Source organism: Danio rerio, chromosome 16 (assembly GCF_052040795.2).
Source record: "Danio rerio strain M-AB ecotype USA chromosome 16, GRCz13ab, whole genome shotgun sequence".
NCBI lineage: Eukaryota > Metazoa > Chordata > Actinopteri > Cypriniformes > Danionidae > Danio > Danio rerio.
In genome coordinates, this window is record NC_141036.1 from 10390001 (window position 1) to 10413585 (window position 23585).

At 37.4% G+C, this 23585-nt stretch overlaps 1 protein-coding gene across 1 annotated transcript in view; it reads right to left on the reverse strand.

Moving 5' to 3' along the window:
• Positions 1 to 23585, reverse strand: part of cep76 (centrosomal protein 76) — a gene marked incomplete at its 3' end in the record, with an annotated part of 56121 nt that overhangs the window by 31007 nt on the left and 1529 nt on the right. Inside the window, 9 exon segments of the mRNA NM_001103119.5 lie at positions 3379 to 3712; positions 10878 to 11044; positions 11181 to 11369; positions 11887 to 12015; positions 16937 to 17034; positions 17414 to 17599; positions 17698 to 17922; positions 20482 to 20563; positions 20802 to 20960. Coding sequence (NP_001096589.3) covers positions 3379 to 3712; positions 10878 to 11044; positions 11181 to 11369; positions 11887 to 12015; positions 16937 to 17034; positions 17414 to 17599; positions 17698 to 17922; positions 20482 to 20563; positions 20802 to 20960 — 1569 coding nt within the window.

Here is a 23585-nt window from a genome sequence, read left to right on the forward strand (position 1 = left end):
CAAAACCTTTAAAAATGACATTGGCTTTGATTGGAAAAGTGAATGCAGCAGCAGGTCAATCGGTTGGTTGTTTGCATACTATGTTGTCTTACCAGCATACCAAGTGAACCTGCTGAGAAGGGAGGGGGTATTGTTCGAGAACTACTTTGGGCCTCTGACTTGTCTCTTTGTGCCACAAAGAGGTAGCAAGAGCCATGGCCTGCTTTATAGCAGCGAAGATAGTCACAGAGAGACATTTGTGGTGATAAAGCAGCTCCATGCTTTAGGCCCACCTCCGCTGCATGGACTTAGTCCTCTGTCCCTTCCCCTGTTCTGCCTCTGCTCCACCTCCCACCTGAACTGTATTTGGAGTGTCTGGAATCCACTCCTAGAGGGGAAGCTCTGTCACGATCACCAGCAATTTAGCCTATACAGATCACTGGAGAACCACACATGCCACCACATAAACTACAACTACCATGATGCTGTGAGCCAATTAACACCTTCTACAGCTGACAATAATCTGGACACTCACACACACCTGAAACTCATAATCAATGAATACCTGGATTATAAAGACACCTTTTCACACACACACTGCTGAGTCTTGTTATTTTAACATCATACAGCATTTCTTAATGATGCCAAATGATGATCAATAGCAAAAATAGCAAATTTGACCTCTTCCCAAGAATAAAATTCACCAACAATCAAGAATGCATAACTTAATGGTGCCATGTCTTTGCAATCAAAAAATTTGATTACAATGGAAGTCAATAGGGCAAAAAAACTAACAATGCATGGAAGGCAATGTCGGTACAAATCGTTCACATGTCCAAGACTTTAATTAAAAGTTGTAAAAAATTCAGTCCACGATTACTTTTTCTATTAAAAATAAGCCATTTTTGTGTTCACCGAATCAGTGGCATTTTTTGAACTTTGCAATTAAAGAGTTAAAATCCTGTAATTTTTTGAAAATATTTAGTAGTTTTTATCAGAACTGAGATTTATTAAAAGATTTATGCAAAGAAATATGAAGCTTTTCACAGCAGTTTAAATTAGTGGATGTTTTCATTCCTAACATAACAAAAGAGTTGTAAACTTGCCGAGAGTGTATTGTTGAGTTATTTTACATTTTCAAAGCATTTTCCTAAAATATGTGTCAAAATAACAATTATTTGTCACCAAAATCATCCAAATTAAGACTTAAAATCATGAATTAAAACATCCCCAAAAGTTCATAAGGGTTAAAACAATGCATGACTATAATAAAAAGACTGTAAAACCGCAATGTAATTCATAACTGCTGAAATCAGCACAGCTGCATTGTGTCAGTATAACTATATAGGAAAATGCTTTAATCAAACAACAGGAGTCCAGATCTGTGGTCATTAAATCAGGAGTATTTTGTACAGTAGTTTGATGGATATCCATACGGCAGTGTATATAAACTTGTCACAATCACCAGCGACCTCTAACTACCAGAGGTCGAGGGAAAACATTCACTCTCTTGGAACTACAAATCTGCTTGTAAATGGACTACATATTCAGTCATGCCACACACACACACACACACACCTGCTTCCTCATTTAGACTGATTACACTCTTACCCCCTGAGGATTCTCAGAGACCGATTGCACACACTATTTAAGCTACACAATCACTAATTCAGTTTGCCGAGCCTTGTTATCTGTATAGTAACACTACAACGCGTTTTCCTTGTCTTGTTTACCCGTGTTTTGACCCTTGCCTTGTTAGCCTTTTCGTCTTAGTCTGCCGCCTGCCTTTTGACCTCTCGTCTGTTTACTGTTAGATTCTGGACTGTCTTCATATACCTATTTGCAACTGTATTGACCATTGCTTGCCTGACCACTGATTAAACCTGCATTTGGATCCTACCCCAGTAGTTTGTGTCACTCCAGTTTTTACACTTGTATTCTGTCAAATTTGCTGCAAGTAGACCAGCAAAAACAGTGCACAGTTAAACATTTTGTGCGTGTGTGTGTGTACTGTGAACTATGTACAGTGGTCCCTCGTTATTCGTGGGAGTTACGTTCAAAATATAACCTGCAATAGTTGAAACCCGCGTAGTATTCAGCTTTAATTTTACAATTATTATAGATGTTTTAAGGCTGTAAAACCCCACACTCTCAAAGTTCAAACATTGGTAAAAAAATAAGTCCAGTATTATATAATGAAACCAAAGGTCTTCATTTATTCATTCTGTAATGGTGCACTAAAGCTGAGTACTTTTACCTTCTTTTAGCATGTTCAGAAGTTAAGCTTTTTGTGCGATGGTGACTTTTGGGTGCCAAGTGCGCTCGTTTGACGGTGCAAAACGTTTCGTCGATATTGTGGAAAGAAAAATTGCAAAAACGCCATTGAGGACATTGATTGACAAAATAGTCTACAGCCAGTCAGGGCACAGAAAAGAATACACTGTTTAAAAAAAGCATGTCAAATTGCACGAAAAAAAAAAAGAAAACGTGAAACTGCGAGGCCACGAAAAGTGAACCGTATTATAGCTAGGAATCAATGTAATGGCATTTGTGTGTGACTCATTGTTGCAGAAAGGCTTGAATAAACTCCCGAACAAAAAATCAAATAATTTTACTTGGTGTTTTGACTCAAACTTATTCTCTGCTTCATCCGTGTATGTCTCTGTCACTGACTGCAGTTTATTTGATGTTACGCAGCAAGACAAACAGACACGCATGTGAGAACCAGCTCATTTGCATTCAAAAGCTCAGGCAACAAAAACAGTTACAATTTTCTCTGACCCCAAAATTCACATATTTAGTCACGTATAATAAATGATATGATGGGTATTTTAAAACTTTACTGACACATTCCTGAGACACAACAGACTTATCTTACATCTTGTAAAATGGGCACAATAGGAGACCTTTATGTCTTGACCTATATTGGTTAAGTTTATTAGATAATTTGAAAATAATTATTATTAAGAGTATTTTATTGTGATTTATTATGGACTTATTCTTGTATGCCTATTTTTTTATCAAAATCTGGCAACATGAATGAGTAAAGGTTCATACCTCTTTCTCCATGATTTCTTGCTCTGTGCACCAAGTTATTACTGTTTACATACAGGGGAGATTCACATCTCTGATGTGTGGCAAAGTACATCACAGGCTAGTTAATCAGATCAGTTCTATCCACAATTTGTGTTTTTTTTATCAAAATCTGTCACTGTTCCATTGCTTGATGATCCCAAATCAAGCTGGCAACCAGAGGGGTGGTCAAGCTTAGAGGCACTGGCCACCCCTAGAACTGCCCCTGCTCACATTAACTTACATTTTAAAGGGTAAACTGTATTCAGAAATGCACTATGTGCAAGTTTAATGTCAGAGATTTCTTGCGACTTGTGTTGTTCTTACCTTTCTATGCTCTGATAATAAGTACCGCATTTCCAGCTCAAGTTGGTTGCTAGCCTCATTTGGAACTAAAGAAGAGGAGCAGAGAGGAGGAGTTGGAGGGAGAGAGGCGTTGAAGCCAGGGTCACATACAGATCTAACAGCCTCCTCACTCATGGCCTTCCAGCGGGAGCCGTCTGTAAAGTCAAATACACACCGCTCCACAGCATCTGACACCTGACAGTTTGCCAGAAATATCTTGTGGTTAAATACACAGCCAAGTGTCTGGTAAGGGTGCACAGGTTTTGGTTGGAGGATCATGGAAGGAGCATCTGGGTCTATTGGACGGTGAAGGTATCTACAACAGAAAAAATAGGAGGGCATCTTAAAGCAGTGCAAATACGGAGGACTGCTGAACATGCATATATTTAATAACAGATGTGTCATGCAAGAGGAAAGTAATCTGCCAAGGCAGCATCAACTTGGCACACTAAACTGTACTTCCGACTACTTGTACAATGGTTTTAAAGAACCTGACAATGTATATAGAACAGTATGTAAGGTGTTTGGGATTATTATGGCTTTTAAAAAGAAAATGCTGTACATAGTAACATATTTTACAAAACCTGCCAAGCAGAAATTGGCAAATTAAGAATTACATGTTAATAAAGAGTATAGAGTGTTCTGTTACTTAAAAACTACCAAGTAGTTTGCAGACTATTGTCTGGTCTGTTGGTGAGATTTTAATATTTCAAAAATTGATGGTCTAGATAGTTCTCTTGAACATGCAAAAAGTAAAGGAGAGTTTGCAACTTTTTAAACCATTTGACAAGGATGCTAGGCATCTTCCAGACATCTTGCAGAGAAAAATTTGACTAAGCCCAGGAAAAACTGGACTTTGGATTGGTCGACATACAGTCTCTGCCCATGTCTTAAATCTAATTCCAAGGCCTTAAGCCTGGTTTATACATGACGTGTCCGAAGTTCGCTTGAGTGCGCATGGCGAATGTGACGTCATTGCTGTGTTTGCAAAGGCTCTCTTTGGGTGCGCGCGACATGATTTCAAAGTACACTTTGTATAAAAATATTGATTCTTTAGCAAAATAGTTGACTTAAGAGACGAATAAACAAATAGAGTTGGGTTCAAATCTTTTGTTTGATCGCATCAACGTCGATATGGTACATCATCAAATATGTAGTTCCAGTTCTGAAAAAACAATACCACAGTATAGCCAACCTAGTGCTGTGTTTGTTCCTGTCATTTTTCTGATTTTTGATACAATAATCTATGCTACAATGTGGGATTCGTCGTTTGCTATTGAAGGTGCAGGAGAGACAAGGGGACTTTGTCAGACTTTGACAGGGACTTTGTCATTAACTTTTACAGTTCAAATTGACCGTTTTTTTCTTCCTCTGGATCATAATGTGTAAGTGTAATTAAAATTGTTGCCTCGTTTTGTGTAGTTTGCAAAATATGCATTTAATTGTGTGTTATAAGTTGTAATTGCCTCGCGCGGCTTGCAAATACGTATCAATTATAGATCAGTGCTTGTACTGTATTTGTCAGGTTAAATCTGTAACATAAAATAGTTTACATATCGCGTCCAAAACTACGTTAAAAACGAGATTCCTGATTCTTCCTTTTTTCAATTTTAAATGCGTTTCTGGATTGACAATCCACTGCCGTTTGTCTTTTCCATGGTCACCATCAGCTGTTCCTCACACGTGCGGCGCAGACAATTTTCACAACAGTTAAACTCTTGCCAATGTGGATTAATACTGAACGTGTGTCGTTGTTATTACTTGGGTTAGGGTTAAGAGTAGAGTAATATGCTGGTGTTTAACTGCATTGCTTTATTGCATTCCTGCTTTGGGCTCTCACCTACTTTCTGCTCTTTCATACTGAAGCCATAGTGGGAATTGCTGTGTGTCTCGTGCCTAACGCAGTCGACCAATCGAAATAGACTGGGTCATCGGTACAATCAGCGCAGATTAGCTTTGCGCTAAGGAGGGGTTTGGGAACAAATAAATCGCTGAACGATTCATATGGGAGTCAATGGAATAATTAGGTAAAAAAAATACATATTATAAGACAATGAAAGTGAAAGTGTTTTTTGACCTTGCACGCATATCAGCATGTTGTTGGAGACCCTTAAAACCAAAATGACCTTTTTTAATGCACTTTTTTTTTTGCTTGTATTATTGTCATAATAAAAAAATATACTTGTAGAGAAAAACATGTTCTGCTGTCATGAATATTTTAATAAACTTTAATAGGTAAGACTGTCCGAGATATGAACAAAAGCAAGTGATGCATCAAAGTTTGATTTAAAAAACCTTTATAAAAATCTTTATAATCATTAAAACAATTTATAAAAATAACTAGTTTAAAAATCTTGAATGATATTAATAATATGACGTAGTTCTAGAAACTTCCCTATTCTCTGTTTATTCCCAAAGACAGGTTTACCAAGCTTGTGGCATCATATTCAAAAAGACTTGAGGCTGTAATTGCTGGCAAAGGTGCATTAACAAAGTATTGAGCAAAGGCTGTCAATACTGATGTATATAAGTATTATATTCCTATAAAAACGTAATACCTTTAAGTCAGGGGTGTCCACACTTAGTCCTAGAGGGCCAGTGTTCTGAAGAGTTTAGCTCCAACCCTAATCAAACACACCAGAACCAGCTTATCAAGCTCTTACTAGATATGCTAAAACACTTCCTGGCAGGTGTGTTGAAGCTAAGTTGGAGTTAAACCTAGCAGGACACTGGCCCTTCAGGACCAAGTTTGGACAACCCTGCTATAAATAATAGCAATAAAAAAACATTTTAAGGACAAAATTATTAGCCCCTTTAAGCTGTTTTTCCGATAGTCTACAGAACAAAAAATTGTTATATGATAACTTGCCTAATTACCATTAACTGCCTAGTTAACCTAATTAACCTAGTTAAGCCTTTAAATGTCACTTTAAGCTGTATAGAAGTGTCTTGTAAAATATCTAGTCAAATATTATTTACTGTCATCATGGCAAAGATAGATAGAAATGAGTTATTAAAATCATTATGTTTAGAGATGTGTTAATGTGTACATTTTTAACTGCTTTGCAAGTCAATCTTAATTTTTTTGTGTGTGATAGCCAAACATTCTCAATGAACTAAACATAAAAATATATTATACAATTTATAAATCCTCACATTATTTCTCATAACTGCCCTCTCAGTCACATACCTTTCTGGATAGCTCATTATAAAGCTCGATATGTGGGCATTTGTCTTCTCATGTGTGAATGACTGTGTTTGCAATAGCAGTTCGTGCCTCCTCTCAGACCCTTTTCACTCAAAAAATGTCTTCTTAAATCTAAATCAATATATTGTTTTGAAGCAAAAAGACTCTAGGTTACTTAATCCAGTTCAAAAGTCTTGAGAACATTTATATATAGTTGAAGTCAGAATTATTAGCCCCCCTTAGATTTTTATTTTCTTTTTTAAATATTTACGAAATGATGTTTAACAGAGCAAAATAATTTACACAGTATTTCTGATAATATTTTTTTCCTTCAGGAGAAAGTCTTATTTGTTTTATTTTGACTAGAATAAAAGCAGTTTTAAAATTTTTATTAACCATTTTAAGGTCAAAATTATCAGCCCCTTTGAGCTATTTTTTCGACTACAAAACAAACCATCGTTATACAATAACTTGTAAAATATGATTTACTGTCATCATAGCAAAGACAAAATAAATCAGCTATTAGAGATTAGTCATTAAAACAATTATCTTTATAAATGTGTTGAATTAATCTTCTCTCCACAAACAGATGTAAACAGGGGAGCTAATAATTTAGGGGGGCTAATAATTCTGACTTCACCTGTATATTCTGTATGTTTCATGGAGTTATTTCAGTGACTTAAAAAATGTTGTTTTCACCAACCACACATAAATAATTCTATTTCAAAAACATGATCATGTACATACATGTTGGAAACGTTGTTATTAAACTTTGGCCACTTATATGTTTATAAGCAACGCAAAAAAGCCTACAGTAAATGTCAGGTCATGTCAGAACTTCTCCAGGCCCCCATAACACCCACAGACCCCAGAGGGTTAATAATGGTTCTTATTATATTCAATGATGAAAATATACTTATTTTGTACTTATCAATCAATTTTCCACAAAATTATGAATCAGATGTTATTTGAACTATTGTTGACACCTTATTGATTATATTAAATGATAATAAGTAATGTTTCTTGATCATTTTGCATTAAAGACTGGAGTAATCAGCGTTGGCAACTATTTGAGAAAAAAAAGTAGCTAAGCTCTACCCAAGAGGTTGCTTGACGTGTGTAAATTAGCATATTACTAATCTCTTCATATCCTATTTGTATTTGTTTGTTTTATAGTATGTTTAACAAAGATGCATTTATAATTGTATAAAATGTCTGACTACACACACACACACACACACACACACACACACACACACACAGTTTTACTGTTTTCAAGCAACAATAAACCTCATCAAAGTGGCACAATCTGACTGTTCTGCCCATTCTCTGGTCATAATGCAAGGCTGACACCTAGAGGACGTTTTGAGTATTAGTTTGTTTCTCTGTTACAGTTTCGTTGCAGCTTGTGAACAATAATCGCTAAAATGAAATATGATTGTAAGCAACTGCACATAATTTAATTAATTTAATTTCTTGTTTACTTATTTAAGTTTTACAAAAAAATCCAAAACAAATGAGCATTGACAACGTAAATATTGTGGAAGGAATAAACTTCATGTGCATTTAATGGCTAGCTGTCTAGCTTCTTCATAGTCTCACATAGCCAGACCTCAGACTGAAGCTGAAGGAACTTTGGCCGCTTTAAATGACCAATGACCGCCCACAATGCTATATGACTTAAGGTTGACCAACCAATCACATTTTGTTTTGAGCTGTGTCATGTGAAGTGTGGTTATGTCTGCACAATAACAAACGGGTATGCAACCAGGGCATCATTTATTCACGAATGTCTTTGAAATTGAACAACAATGATGTATTACTTTTTTTTATTGTCAGCGAAACACAGGAAATCAGTAGAACAAGTATGAAGACTTTCTTCTAACATTCATTATTTTGGTGACTGACAGGTGTTCGGAGCAATCATTTACATTTTACTTTAATACATTACAATAAAAAATTTAATTTATATTGAAAATTAGAAACATTAGATGAAAAACAAACTTATTGTATTTCATTCAAGTGCCATAGCAACATTTCCATTTCCCTGTTAAGTAACACATTTGGGGCCCTATCATACACCCGGCGCAGTGTGGCGCAAGGCGCGACGCAATAGTCTTTTTCTAGTTTCAGCTTGGCGCAAGAGTCATTTTGAGGCGTTGCGCTACGCTGTTTAAGTAGCAAATGCATTAGCGCTCATTTGTGCGCCCATAGGCATTCTGGTCTAAAAAGGAAGGCGTTCTAAGGGCGCACTGCTGGCGCGTCACTATTTTGAGAAACTAAAAAAGATTTTTCATTAGACCAAAACTAACCTGGTCTAAAGTCCGGCGCAGAGTTGCTCCTCGCTTACGCACTGCTTAATATGCACAAGAGAGCAATAGGCAAATATCTTTACATATGAAAACATTTAAAAATTTAGGATAAATATAGGATATAATAAGAATAGATATAGGATATAAATATAAAGGATTAAAATATTACAAAACATTATTTTCTAGCTTACATAAATATGAAAAATCACTGCTTTTATGTCTTCTTCATCTCGGGAGGCTTTGTCAGTTCATTCATAACAATTTGCTTTTGTTTAATGTTATTATTATTAGCAGGATTATTTATTATATCCATATTTATATTTGTTTTATTAAAAACAAGCTTAGATTTGCCCACCTGTCAGGTTTTAGACCATATGGGGCACAGCATGTGTTTTAGGATATAACTCAGGTTTTTGAACACACTTCGTTATTGTTGTTCATTTATTCGTTTGCTGGAAATTAGAACTAAATTTAGAAATAGTTTTGAAACGAATCTTTGCGCTTAACAAACACAATTATATATTTATAGACTAAGTGATGTCTGTGCGTAAAGGTTTCCCTATCCAAGAGCGAAAGTGAAAGTAGATCGATTATCTCTCATTCTCACGCAGTAGATGCTCTGTTTAACAGTTTTCTGTTAAAAAAAACTGTTAACTGTTTTCTAGTGAAATGCTTAGTTTTTCCACTTAGACTTAGGGCCTACTCACACTATGCCATCCGTACCGTGCCCAGGCCCGTTTCCCGGATCGTTTGAGAAGTGTGAGTGCGCTGAATCGGGCTCAAGCACGGTTCACTTGGCCGGCCCTGGCCCAGTTGGAAGAGGTGTGCCTGAGCGCGGTTCACTTGGGCTTTGGCGCGGTACACTTGTGTGTGAGTGCAAAACGCGCCAAAGCCCGAAACTGAAAGCGAGACGTGACTTTTAAGGCACTGTTTCATATGGATTTATTAAAAATTCTTACTGTTTGCCGTAGCAAACCCCTCACTGCACGACAGCTGCGCGCCTTCAGCAGACCTCCTCATTCCTGCAGCACGAGAGCTTTGATTGTTTATTAGCACCAAAAGTGGCGGATCTGTCCGGCGAAATATCTGACTGCGTGTCCCCGCATCTCTAAGGACTGTTTGGCGAAATATTTGACGGCATATCAAACGACTGAAACGATATAACTAGAGAAATCTCCATTGTGTTGCTGAGTGAGAGAGCGCTTCTCACAGAACAGCACAGCAGCGATGACGTAAGCGTGCCGAAGCCCGTTTGTGGTGTGAGCGCGGGCCGTCGGGGGAGACAAGCGTGCTTTGGCCCAGTTCGAGGCAACTGTACCTAGTGTGAGTACGGCCTTACTTTACATCATGTAAATAGTAAATGCGCTTATGGCGCGACGCAGCTGGCTCTTAAAGGGAATGGGAGATGAGACTCTAATTGGTTTATTCTCAAAACACACCTATAACTCATTAAGAAAATAAACTCAACCCTTTTAGACGGATTTTCCCGTCCTTAAATTAGCAAAAATGCATTCTGACACGCCCTGAAAGTGTTTGCGCCCTGTGTTTTGTGCTCTGCGCATGGACCGTCAAAATAGAGCCCTTGTAGTCTAAATATGAGAAGATATTAATAAAGTATCTACAAAAAATTGACATCATGAGATATACAGTAAAGTAATTTTAAAGTTAAAACTGTATTTTTGTTAATACTATTAAAATGATTATAAATAAAGCATTCAAATATTTTAAAATTGTAAAAAGTTTAGTAAATTGTTTAGCTTAGTGAGGAACTGTAATGTTGTAATACAGAAGTTTGTCTGCAATACAACTGTAATAAGGGTACATTTTGGATCTAGAACAAAAGATTAGTTTTTGTCATACAGGTGAAATATTTCCAAAAAATGTATACATTTTTGAACCGTTTTAGACAAAGTCTGGAAGATAATTAAGAACAAAAATAAAGAATTATATAACAAGTTTTCCATGAGCATATGATTGATTACCTGTGTGCAGTAAAACTTTCCCAAAAGGTGATGGAGCCATCTGTGCCACAGGTCATGACCCATGTGTGTGGAATATTTTTGACTTTGGTGCCAACACATACATAAGCATCCAATCCAAAGCCCAACAATAAACTACACAGTAGTGTAGCATGATCCTCACAGTCACCCTGAAAAAAAATTTGTTTAGGTGAATGCCGATGTTCCTAAAAATTGTACATATTAATCAATATATTTATTCATGGCTTGATTAGCCAGTATGCCTAGTGTCTAGTGTGAGACAAGCATTTAACATGATGTCCTTGCCTTGTTCCTACAAAGAAAGACCATCATGGAGGCCCACTGCTCCTGCCTAACTCCTCCTCCAACCACGGGTGCTCTCTCCTGAGCTAACAGACTAACGAAACGTGCCGCCTGCCGTGGACTTTCAAGCAATCTGCCAGCACGCAATACACGTACATATGAACACACAGGTCTGTTCACACCATTTTCATCCTGAAAAAAAAAATAGTAATGACATCTGAAGTAAACACTGTTATTCACATAAATACTGCTTAAATCAGCATTTATTACAGAGGTGCTTTTTCATAAGATGGTGATGACGTGTTTAAAGGTCATCAGCATTTTAATTAATTGAAAATTTTGCATATCTTGTTTTTTAATAATGTACATTTGTAAAGCTATACTTTGTATTATATCATCTTTGCATGAAACTACAAAATATGAATTACCACTTAGCATCTATGGATGAGATATTAAGTTTGATATTGTTCTTCTGGCTGCCGTTTTCAGTCTCACACTTTGTTTTTCCTTTTTTTGAAAGTTTTTTTTAAAACAGTATTGTTTTTTAAAAACAGTATTTTTGTCTTTTGTTATTTGAGCAAATAGCAATACAACAAATGTATTTATGCTACTCTCCCATTCACTGCTCTTTAAGTTTATCCAATTATGATGACTTCCATGGCTGAGATACCCAGAAATGTGAAAATGGTCCATTTGTCCATGAAATTACCTGTGCAAAAATCTTCACGAGTTTGGATTTGTTTGACGGTCGAATGTCCAAGAACTCCTGCCACCACTGTTTCGCATATACCAAAAACAATCTCTCCTTCTCTGCTGTTTTTTGTCTTTCCAAGGATTTCTGCAAAAGGCAAAAGCGTGTTATTTGAGACAAACTCTTGAAAAATACAGTTGAGATCAAAATTAGAGAGTAATTTTTGAACACTAGAATTTTTTCTTACAATTAATGTAATTGCTCTAATTTGTTTTAATTATGGACGCAGGCGGTTATTTCCTGCTAGTACAGTGTTTTAGTAAATAACACAAAAATATACAATTTAAATCTTTGTGTAATTTTACATATACTGAGCAAAATTTAAATATACAAATTAAAAAACAACAAAGACTGTAGCACAAAGAAAAAAGCTAACAAAACTTTCTCAAGGTTATTTCAGATCAGTAAATAGTATAAAGGCCTGCATTTCAAAACGATATGCTTTAAGGTCCAAAAGTAATAATTTTATTTAAAAAGTTTGGCTATTAAATAAAATGAATGATTAAATATTTCTATAATAACAATAATAATTTAAAGTATAGTATACCAGGGCTCCAGACTAACTGAATTTTGCAACTTATTTTCTGGCAGTAATACACAGTTTTGTTAGACACTGTGCCAGTGTCACTGCAAACCTGACTAAGAGACTGACTGACTAAGCATTAGCATTCTGTTTTTCATAATAAATATGTATTAAACACCAAACACAGCCAAAATTTCTGAAGATTGAAACCACAAGTAGCACAGACTTTTAATACGCTCAACTCAAACGACAAGTGACTGCAATGTAAGCTAAAGTGAATGGATTTACCACACTGAGCAGTCGCGATCAGAAGACCTTTAAACAGCATGGTATGCGATTTAAAGTAGTTAAATGAGACTTATTATGCCCCTTTTTTCCAAGATGTGACGTTTATAAAACTAATGTACTACGTTTTAAAGGAGTAATGGGATATGATCACAATTTTTTGCTATTAAGTCAAAATACGATGACATTGTTTATGCATTGGCATTCTAGGTCAGCGTCTATGCTCACTCATTACGAGGGAGCCAATAACAATAAGGAGGGGAAAATATTTGTATTATTTCACAGCACGTTTTATGGAGGGTCTCAACATCAAGGTAAAAGATGAGCTCCTGGCCTACAATTTTCCCTCCAGATTTGATCGACTGGTAGAGCTGGCAACTTGAGTGGATAAGCATCTGACTGCCGTCCTCGCTTCCGCACCTGTGTCATCTGCTCCTCGTTCTGGTCTATTCTGGACGGCGCCTATGCAACTTGGATCTATGCGCGTTTCAAAAGTGACAGCGACAGTGACAGCGCCGGCTGTTGGCGATGTTGGGCATATTGTATATGTACTGTGGGGGCGCCAAACACATCACTCCTAGATGTTCAGTAAATATCGAAAGTAGACAGGGGACCACGGGCGAGTGCGACCATCCTTTCTCCATCACTTAATTCCTATTTCTCACTGGCTGCCACTCTGACCTACAGAGATTCATCCATCTCCTGCTCAGTGTTTATTGACTTTGGTGCTGAGGGTTATTTTATAGATGAAGCCTGGGCATTAAACCATAAGATCCCGTTTAAGAGCCTCAACCACCCTCTCACTGCCCTCTCACCAGGAGTCACATACCCTGTGAGTCTCACTGTCTCTGGCAATCACAAAGAGACATTATCTTTTTATTTGTTTTGTTCCCCTTTTACTCTCATAGTCGTGGGTCATGCATGGGTCATCCAGCATAACCCACAAATAGACTTGTCCAAAGAAACATTATTGTCAGGGAGCCAATCTTAGCTGCGTCCCAAATGGCACACGATACACTATGCACTCATGCACTATTGTACTTACGCACTTACACACTCAACAGGATAGTACATGTATGTAGTGGTGTCCCAAATGGAGCACTAATGTTTTTTTACTAAGCGAAAATTCCAACCGTTTCCCAGATGACGTTTGACGGTCACCAAATCAGTGAAATAAAGGACCGAATTATCAAATAATACCTGCCGTGAGTGTTGCCGCATTCACCATCGGGAGGCGCTATAATCACTCTCGTAGAAGAATTTTTCTCTCACCATCCAAAATAAATAAAGTTATTCAACATGTGCGTCTGATAGCTCCGCCCCTTCCGCTACGTAAGCAAACCTGCGGTCGTTGAGTGCGTGAAGTGTCCATCATTACACACTTCATTTTAGCAGCTGAATGAGTGCCGGGTAATCCGGGTAATTAAAGTGCACTTATTATTTTTAGAGTTTTCAGTGTGAACACACTACTTACACTATTTATACTACAAAATGGTGTAGAATAAGTATGCGATTTGGGACGCAGCTCTTGTCATGTAAAATGTCTTGTTTCTGCTTTGTCCTCTGTTTCCGTGTTTCAAGGAGAGCCCGGAGATTTATCTGGTGTTCCTGAGGAGTATTACAATCTGCGACGGGTTTTTAGCTGTTGCCCGGCCGCTTCTCTCCCTCTTTATCGCCCAAATGATTCTTGCATTGAAAGCTCTGTTGCTTATCTGCTCTAAATGTCAAGCACTCGATAATGATCTTGCCAATTCGTTCACTGCGGGCACCACTGTCCAGTCGACCCCACTGGCTGGCACTGGGTTTTTCTTCATTAAAAAGAAGGATGAGTGTTTACGTCCCTACATTATCGATTTTAGAGGGCTGAACAGCCTTACTATAAAGAACGCTTATCCATTACCACTCATGTCTTCAGCTTGAGATCCTGCAGGGAGCTAAAGTTTTCACTTAACTAGATCTGCGTAACGCTTATCACTTCGTGCACATAAGAAAGGGTGGCGAGTCACTTTGAATATCGGGTCCTTTCCCTCAGTCTGGTTAATGTTCCGTCCGTGTTCCAAGCACTGGTAAACAATGTCCTACGGGACATGCTTAATATCTTTGTTTTTGTTTACCTGAATTATATTTTTATTTTCTTCCCATCTCTGTCGGATCATGTACAACACGTCTCCTGTGTTCTCCAAGTCTGCTTGAGAATCGCCTTTTTGTTAACTTCATGCGGAGTCTGTAACATTTTTGGGCCGGCAGAAGGTATTAGTATGGACCTAAGAAAGGTCTGCGCAGTAGATGAATGGACAGTTCCTGATTCTTGACCGGCGCATCAAAGATTCCTAGTTTTTGCAATTTTTTTTCACCGTTTCATTTGCAACTTCAGTCAGGTTGCGTCTTCGCTTACTGCCTTAAAGTCTACTAAAATCCGCTTTTCGTCATCCTGGGCTATTCAGGTGGCTTTTGAGCGTTTAAGGGAATTTTTACCACCACCCTATTCTTGTCACTCCTGACCCGTCGTGTCAAATTATCAATGAACTAGACGCATCTAGTGTCAAGTGTCGTTGGAGACATTCTCTCTCAACGGGCTAAAGATGACCAAATTCATCCGTGCGCCTTTTCCCCTCTCCCGCCGAGTGCAATTACGATGTCAGAAAAATCGCAAATTCCTTGATATCCGACAAGCCATCGGCAAATAGTGTCATTGGTTAGAAGGATCTACTATCCCATTTGTGGTTTGGATCGACCACCGTAACTTAACCTATATTCTTTCTGCCAAGCGTCTCAACACCAGACAAGCTCGAGGGGCTCTTTTCTTTAGTAGTTTAGATTTTTCCATCTCTTATTGACCCAGAGGCAAGAACGTAAAACTGGACACTTTATCTCAACAAAGGGTGAGTGCTAAGAGCCGTGGTCTGGGGTATTGAACGACAAGACAAAAAGGCATTACCTTATGCGGTTATACCTTGCGGCTTCCCCATAGGTAAATTATTTATTCTCAGATCCATATGCCCAGCAGTTCTACGTTGGACTCACTCCTCGAAACTCCTCACTGCTGCATTCTATTGCTTCTGGTGGTCCGCTAAGGCTCACACCATCTGCAGTTACGTCTTGTCCCGCCAAGTTTGCACTTAATCCAAACCTAATAATTCGCCTCCAGCAAGTCTTCTGCAACGTCTTTCCTTTCCATCACGTCTTCGGTCCACTGTTGCTTTAGACTTTATGACAGGGTTGCCTTTTTTGGCAGGTATTCCCGTTATTCTCACTATTGTTGACTGTTTTTCTAAAGACACTCACTTCATCCCCCTTCCTAAACTCCTGTCGGCTTAGGAGACAGCTCTTATCGTGTTTGATTATGTCCCCACTTCGCGTCTCGATTCTGGAAAGAATTCTGTCAACAGATTCAGTCTGTGGTCCGGTTTTCACCCACAGACTACTGGACAGGTCGAACATGTTAACCAAATTCTGTGACGTTTACTCCGCACCCTAGTCGCTCACAATCCCGGATCACGGTGTGAGCAGCTAGGATGGGCAGAATACGCCTATAACTCGCTGCCCACATCATCTACCAGTAATTCCCCATTTCACTGAAGTTTAGAGTACCAACCACCTATATTTTCCGCACAAGAATCTGAAGCATCCATGCCCTTAGTCCAAGCTTTCAATAAACGGTGTCGGTGAACTTGGCAGAGAGCACGTGAATCATTACTTTAGAATCATGAACGAACACGTAACGATGCTAATCTTCATCGTCCCAAAAACTCCCTGGTACGTCTGCAGTTAGAAAGTCTGGCTTTCAACTCACAACCTCCCACTGCAATTTCCGTCTCATAAGCATGGTCCAAAATTCACAGGTCTTTTTTTTCATCTCTAAGATCCTTAGTCCGGTGGCCATTCAAATATGATTACTCCACTCTATGCAATGCGTGCATCCCATGTTTTATGTCTTGTATACCAAGCCCGTTATTTGCACACTAGTTGTAACTGTGAACTAGCTGTAACTGATTGAACTAGCATTTTTTTTGGAGAAAAAAAAACATTATTTCTCTGTCTTACTACCACAACACATCTATATGTTTATAAAATAGGAATGCTACGCAAAACTCAAAAAGTAAATACAATGTCACATAACTTGTATTTTATGGAAAATTGTTCATCATAAAAAAACATTTATTTAAAAAAAAATACAGAATTAAAGCAAAAAGATATCACCTGCATGGTGACGACATCAGGGCTTAAGGTCTCAGTTAGGGGAGGGTACAGTTCCAATTTTAGATTCAGAACTCCAGCGGGTACTTTAGCTTCAGCACCTGTAAAACAAACGTGAACACAAAATACCCATAAACAAATCTTTAATTTATTTTAACAACTCAATGTCTCTTGAATGTAACAAAACTGTTTGGTTGGACAGAGTCCAAGACTATGAAAGATATTGCATTTACATTAATGTCTCTAATTCTGGGGATTAAATGGATAGTGAAGAGAACACATTTCAAAGAAGACTGAAATAGTTTTTGTTCTTATTTCATTATATATTTGTCCACATATAAAAATATTTCATTTAAAACGGTACTTTAACAAATGTTCTTTCAAGTTCTACAGAAGCAGGTAAGTAAAATAGTGTTTTATTATTGACAGAAATGTCATTCTTGACTAGATTATATATTTAACAAGATGACTTTTTCTTACCCACTCCTAGTAGTTCTGCGGAGACACTGATTTTCCCATTGGGAGCACTGAGAACTGTCCGCCAGTCAAGAAAATAAGAAGAAACCAGTGTTGTGTCCCCAGAGGTGTCTGTTTTAATTAATACCATATGTACTGGATCACATATGGACAACATGGTGGTAGCATCAGCCATCTTGCTAGCATCTCCTGTAGCACATCAAAACCACAAAGTTAAATATGACAGTTTTTTTTTAAATAAGAAGTATGTTATAGACTGTTAGTATAAATAAGGTTGAGTAAGACACCTGGGCCATCTCTGTGTATTTCCAGAAGAAAGCCTTCCTGTATGTCTGGTTCACAAGCACATGGGATTGGTTTGGAGCGGAAGCGCTGATTGCGGAAGTGAACGTGAAGTGTGAAAGTAGAGCACACCTGACCAGGTAAAGGTTCTGGCTCCTGCAACTGTTCCAGAAAAGCTTTACCACCCACAACTTGAAGGTAGAGTTGTCTCTTTAGTTGACCGATGTTAGCTGGGGAAAACATATAAGCATATAAAAGTACAGTACATATGTATGTATCATTGTCCTGCTACAGAAGTTCACTTCAGCTTGAGGTTGATGACCGGGCATTCCCCTTTAGGACATTTTGGTACACAGCAGAATTTATGTTTACTTTTTTCACAGCAAGTCTTCCTGGTCCTGAAGCAGTAAAGCAGCCCCAGACCACAACACTACCAACATCACATGGTATGATATTATTTTTCTAAATTGCGATGTTACTTTTACGCCATACATAATGGGACACAAACCAGTTTTTGCTATTTGTAGATAATGGCAAGACCAATGGTCTAAAACTCAATTTCTGGAGGACCACAGCTCTGCACAGTTTATCCTCAACCACCTCCAACTCACAACCGTTTAACAGTCTCTAGTAGTCAAGAACACCTTTATCAATTGAATCAGCTGTGTTTGATTAGGGTTGGAACAAACTGTGGAGAGCTGCAACCCTCCAGGAATCAAGTTTGAGATGACTATTTCACACTACACTGTTCTACACTATTCCATGTTTTTGCTATTTTGTGATAATGGCTCTCACTGTGGTTCCCTGCAGTCCCGAAGCGTTAGAAATGGCTTTGTAACCTTTTCCAGATTAGTACATGTCAATTATGTTCTTTCTCATTTGTTTTTAAATTTCTTTGGATCTCTGCATGTCTAGTTTTTGAGAATTTTTTGGTCTACTTTGTCAGGCAGATCCTATTTAAGTGATTTCTTACAGTTTTAAGTGATTGCATACAGATGTGACCATAATCTGACCTATTATTGCATATTATTGCCATTGTTTTAATCGGATTGTTCTGATTGTAGGAATCACACATGGAGTCTTAGCTTATGATATTCCATCTGATGCAATATAATTCAGAATGTGAGAACAAGACCATTATTTACCTTACTAGCACAATGAATGATTCAGAGAAAACAAACAAAATGACATCTAACTTTAAAATATTTGTAAAAAAAAAATAATAATTAAAATGTTTTAACTGGACAGACATGCAGGGGCTTAAAATTGAACACAGCATACTATTTACCTAATGTGCACACAAGCAATATATTAAAAAGGTGGTCCAGAATGTAACTTTAAGGCTTGGTTGTGTTAATAAGATGCAAAGCAATGTGTGCTCATGTTTCACTTGAAGGAAATCGCGTTATTTTTTCATAAATCTCACTTTGATTATATACAGCTACTCACAGCTAACATGAAAACGACTGATATATTTCCTAGTTTTTTTTCCTGTATTTTTTTTTACTCAACGCGTTTCACATATATTCGGGATATGCAGGTGTAAGTAACATGAATTGTTCACATATCTTTTGCGAGTTAATTATCTGAAATGTAAAACGCATGGAAAAGCTGCCTATAGAGAAACGCTGCAGTCGCACACACATAGAGAGACACGCACGCGCTGGTGAAGTGTGTGTGTGCGCGTGTGTGTGTGTGTGTGTGTGTGTGTGTGTGTGTGTGTGTGCGTGTGTGCATGTGTTTACAGCAGTTTGACTGATAAAAATGAATTTGTAGCTAAAACGTTAGTGGTGGCGAACAGCATTTCCCGTTGTTTACATTTTTACTAAAACATACCGCTAAGGCTAGACACTGTATATGTCATGATCAATTTTAACAAATAAAAACAGTTACAGGTCGTGGCTCAGAACACACTGTTTAACTGAAACAAGAGTGTGCATTCTGCGCCTGTGTAGGAGGACGTGTCTTTCCACACACATAGGTGGCAGTAGTCTGTTTTCTCATTCACAACAAGAAGCTGGACCTTCTGACATGCACATGTAAAGCTCAAACAAAGCAGTGTTAACTACCATTATGACAGTAATTGTTACTCACCATGGAGGGATTACCTTTTGCAAATATGGCTGATAATCTAATTATCTAGTATTATCTAAAATCTTATCAAAATTACAGCTACCAACTTTGTGTTCTATCTTGACATTAATTGTTTACTAGCTGCAGAACTTCACCATGTCAAACTCACGCTCTGATTCATTGCTGAATAACCAGTCAGAGGACTCTTTTCAGCCGACTGCCAACGCCAATTCTACAAACTGAATCTGGTCTACAAGCTCTGGTGTTACCTCAACGAGAGGTGACAGACCACACCCAACTAACTAGCCGGACCGAAAGGCTGACTAAGCCCAATAGCCGACCATGAGCTTGTTGTATGCCGGTCTTAAGTATATGCAGAATTAGAATATAATGGCAATATATACACAGTGATGTTTTCATCAACATATGATGAACACATTTCTCTATTTGAGTTCAGTTTTACTGTAGCTAAAATAAAGTATTCAAAAATAATTAACTTAAAAATGTCATAAATGAATACACATCTGAATAACTTTATAATAGCACTGTCAAAGACAGTGCACCTTTAAATAATGATAAAGTAAATATGTATGGACTATAGACTTATTTACTTAGAGCACAGCCTTTGCTTTGAAACTACTGCAATATTAATGATATGGATGACAGAAAGGCAAAGATGCATGCTGATGATAATAAATTCTAAAATAGGCACTTACCTGTTTTCAGCTGTGTGATGTTCTGGTCCATAAAATGTGTTGCAGACTTGTTCACAGAATCAGCTTCAGTATGAGAATTATACTGTTAAGAAACATCCAGTTATTTTAAGAGATAGCATTGTATACAGTATGTATTTGTGTATATGTACAGTAGTCAACATTTGAAGTGGATTAAAAAAGTTGGTACTTTAATAGATTTAGACCAACTTTCATAAAAGATTTTGATGCACTTCAAATATATATATATATATATATATATATATATATATATATATATATATATATATATATATATATAAATAGTGAGTTTGTATACATACCATATTTGTAAAGTGAAGATCCTTCATCACATCATTAACAATTCCCCTCCGCTGGAGTGCATGCATAAAGTCCTCCTCAGAGAGCAAGCATTGTTTATGGTGGCCATCACCTTGCACTGTTTCGGTTAAAACATCACGAATTTTACCATGGATATCCATCTGAAGATGAGAATTTGACAAATAATATACATTGTCAAATAGGCGGAAAATCAAGGTTTTCCTAAAAATATTCCAACATCGACATTGATTAATCATTTATTATATGAAGATTAATCATTTTATTCTTCTTGCCATAAAACATATTCCCGAGTTGATTAGATTTTTGTTTCACCCCAAATTAATAGTAATACTGTGTCCACACACAAATCATAAGAGATGTTGGAGATTTAATGATTCCCTTTTGAAAAATAAAGATTATTTGTCACAGTTTAACCAATTTTTCTGTCTTCCTTATTCATAATAAGGACTCTGCTTCCAATTCTCAATCTTTGTGGGAAATAACTAAAGGTTTTCTCTGTGGCAATGCTATTTCAAAACATCTCATTTGTCTAGAAACAGGGTTTTATCTCATTTACAATCAAAGATTTCTCTAATAAAGAATAGGGCTGCACGATTCATCGAAAAAAGATTGCAATCTCAATTCGATCCTACACACAATCTTAATTCAACTTTTTTGTGATTCAGCCAATTATATTTTCAGGGTCAAGAGAAAAGCGACACACAAGTTTTCATAATGTTTTATATAGCCTTTGTTGCTCAGCAACATGGACACCTCCAAATGGTGTTAAAAGTGTCACATACTGTATTTATTTAAGGAATAATTCACTCTAAAATGTCATGTCTGTCTTAATGTAATGATGTACTGTATTCACGGCAGTGTAATCATGCATGATTATAAGACCAATGATGTCTACTTTAGTAAACAGAACCTGCATATGCTGTGAATGACAGGTAATAAAGTTGTAAATAATGTTTAGTTTGTTGCACAGAGTGATTGTTTGGGAGCTGTACAGGAAGTATGATTTGCATGTATGATTTTTTCCTCAAAGTGACGGTAGCCATGACATGAGCCGCACTCGGCAGTGTAAGTGAAACAGAAAGCGTGCAAATAATTTAAATGACCATATCGCATTTTAGAGTAATGATTACAACAAGCATTTGATATGTTTTTTTTCATAGCAAACACAAAGTGTTGTGCATGAAAATAGTTTAACAGTGTCAGTAAAACTACTCTAGCCTATATAATGTTGAATATAATGCAAAAGGGAATCTGATAATGACAAATGTCTCATTTTACCAGTGAAAAAAAAGGTCTTATGTTGTCGATGATAAGCATATGTCTCAAACATAATACAACTTAATAATTATTAGTATTCTGATGTCAATTAACAACCAGGACAAATTTACAATCTGTTCAAGTCCACCATTCCAAGACTATACAACACTTAGCATTTTAACCAACAGTAGACCTACACAAAGGCCAAATATTATCATGTTTATTCTACCATATGCTTGAGAAATAGCAATAATAATAGCCCACTCATATTAACCTTTATTTTGCATCTACAGAATTGTGAGAAAATTGCTGTCTTGATTTTAAGCAAAAAAAAATATATATATATATTATTCTCATTTTAGAATCGTGCGGCCCAAATATTGATTCAACAAATAGCATAGTTTCCACAACATTCATCCCTCCATGGCGGGGTGCCACACCAAAATTCATGCCGCTATGGCTTTATTACAGCTTCTCATTCAAAACATTCAGTCATTGTTGTTGTTGTTGTTTTACTAGCTGGTTATAAATGTAACCAAAACGCATTTAAAGTGAATTATAACAGCGCAAACTTTTGTGGCATTATAGTAGAGCCAGGACACCGGGGTTACACCCCTGCTTTTTCACGAGAAGTGCCATGGGCTTTTTAATGACCACAGAGAGTCAGGACCTCGGTTTAACGGCTCATCCGAAAGATGGCGCCCACTTACAGTGTAGTGTCCCCTTCACTTTTACTGGGGCATTAGGACTCATGCAGACCACAGGTTGAGTGCCCCATGCTGGCCTCACAAACACCACTTCCAACAGCAACCTAGAGTTCCCTCGTGGTCTCCCATCCAGGTACTGACCAGGCTCAGTTACCGGTCTTGGGCTGCAGGGTGATATGGCTGTGACTATGCACAGAATCGCACTTCAGCAGCGTTTATTTGAGAGCGCACAAGAAGATCTGCTCGAGCAGCTTATATTTAAGAGCGTGCAAGAAGTTTTGTGCACAAGCAAAGGAAATCGGCCTGCAAGCAAAGAGATTTGTATGCTCGTATTACATAAATGTGATCTCGATACTGCGCTTACGACATTTCTCTATTCGTCATTGAAATAACGCCATAGGTAGTTGGTAGATTTGTGTAAAAGACCTGCCGCCACAACTGGAAAAAAATACTAGAGGAAACACTGAAAAGCTATGTTTTGTAAGTCTGGGCAGAAACACTTAGCAGCACTTAAAAAATTATAATTCTGCTACGCAACATGTTGCAGAATTCATAATACATAAATCTAGAGTCAATTATTATTTCAGCAATGAGAGGACAAGCAGGCTTCTGGCTTTAAAAACAAAGCAGAATCTTGCTCACTTAGTAGTAGTATTCAAATATCTCAGGGGCGGATCACCCATAACCAACAAAAAATAAATTATACACTCAGAGAAATTTATTCTATCTCATACACTTCAGAGGAAGACCCACCTAAACAATGGTAGAATGTCTGACTTTGTAAAAGATCTAAACTTTCCC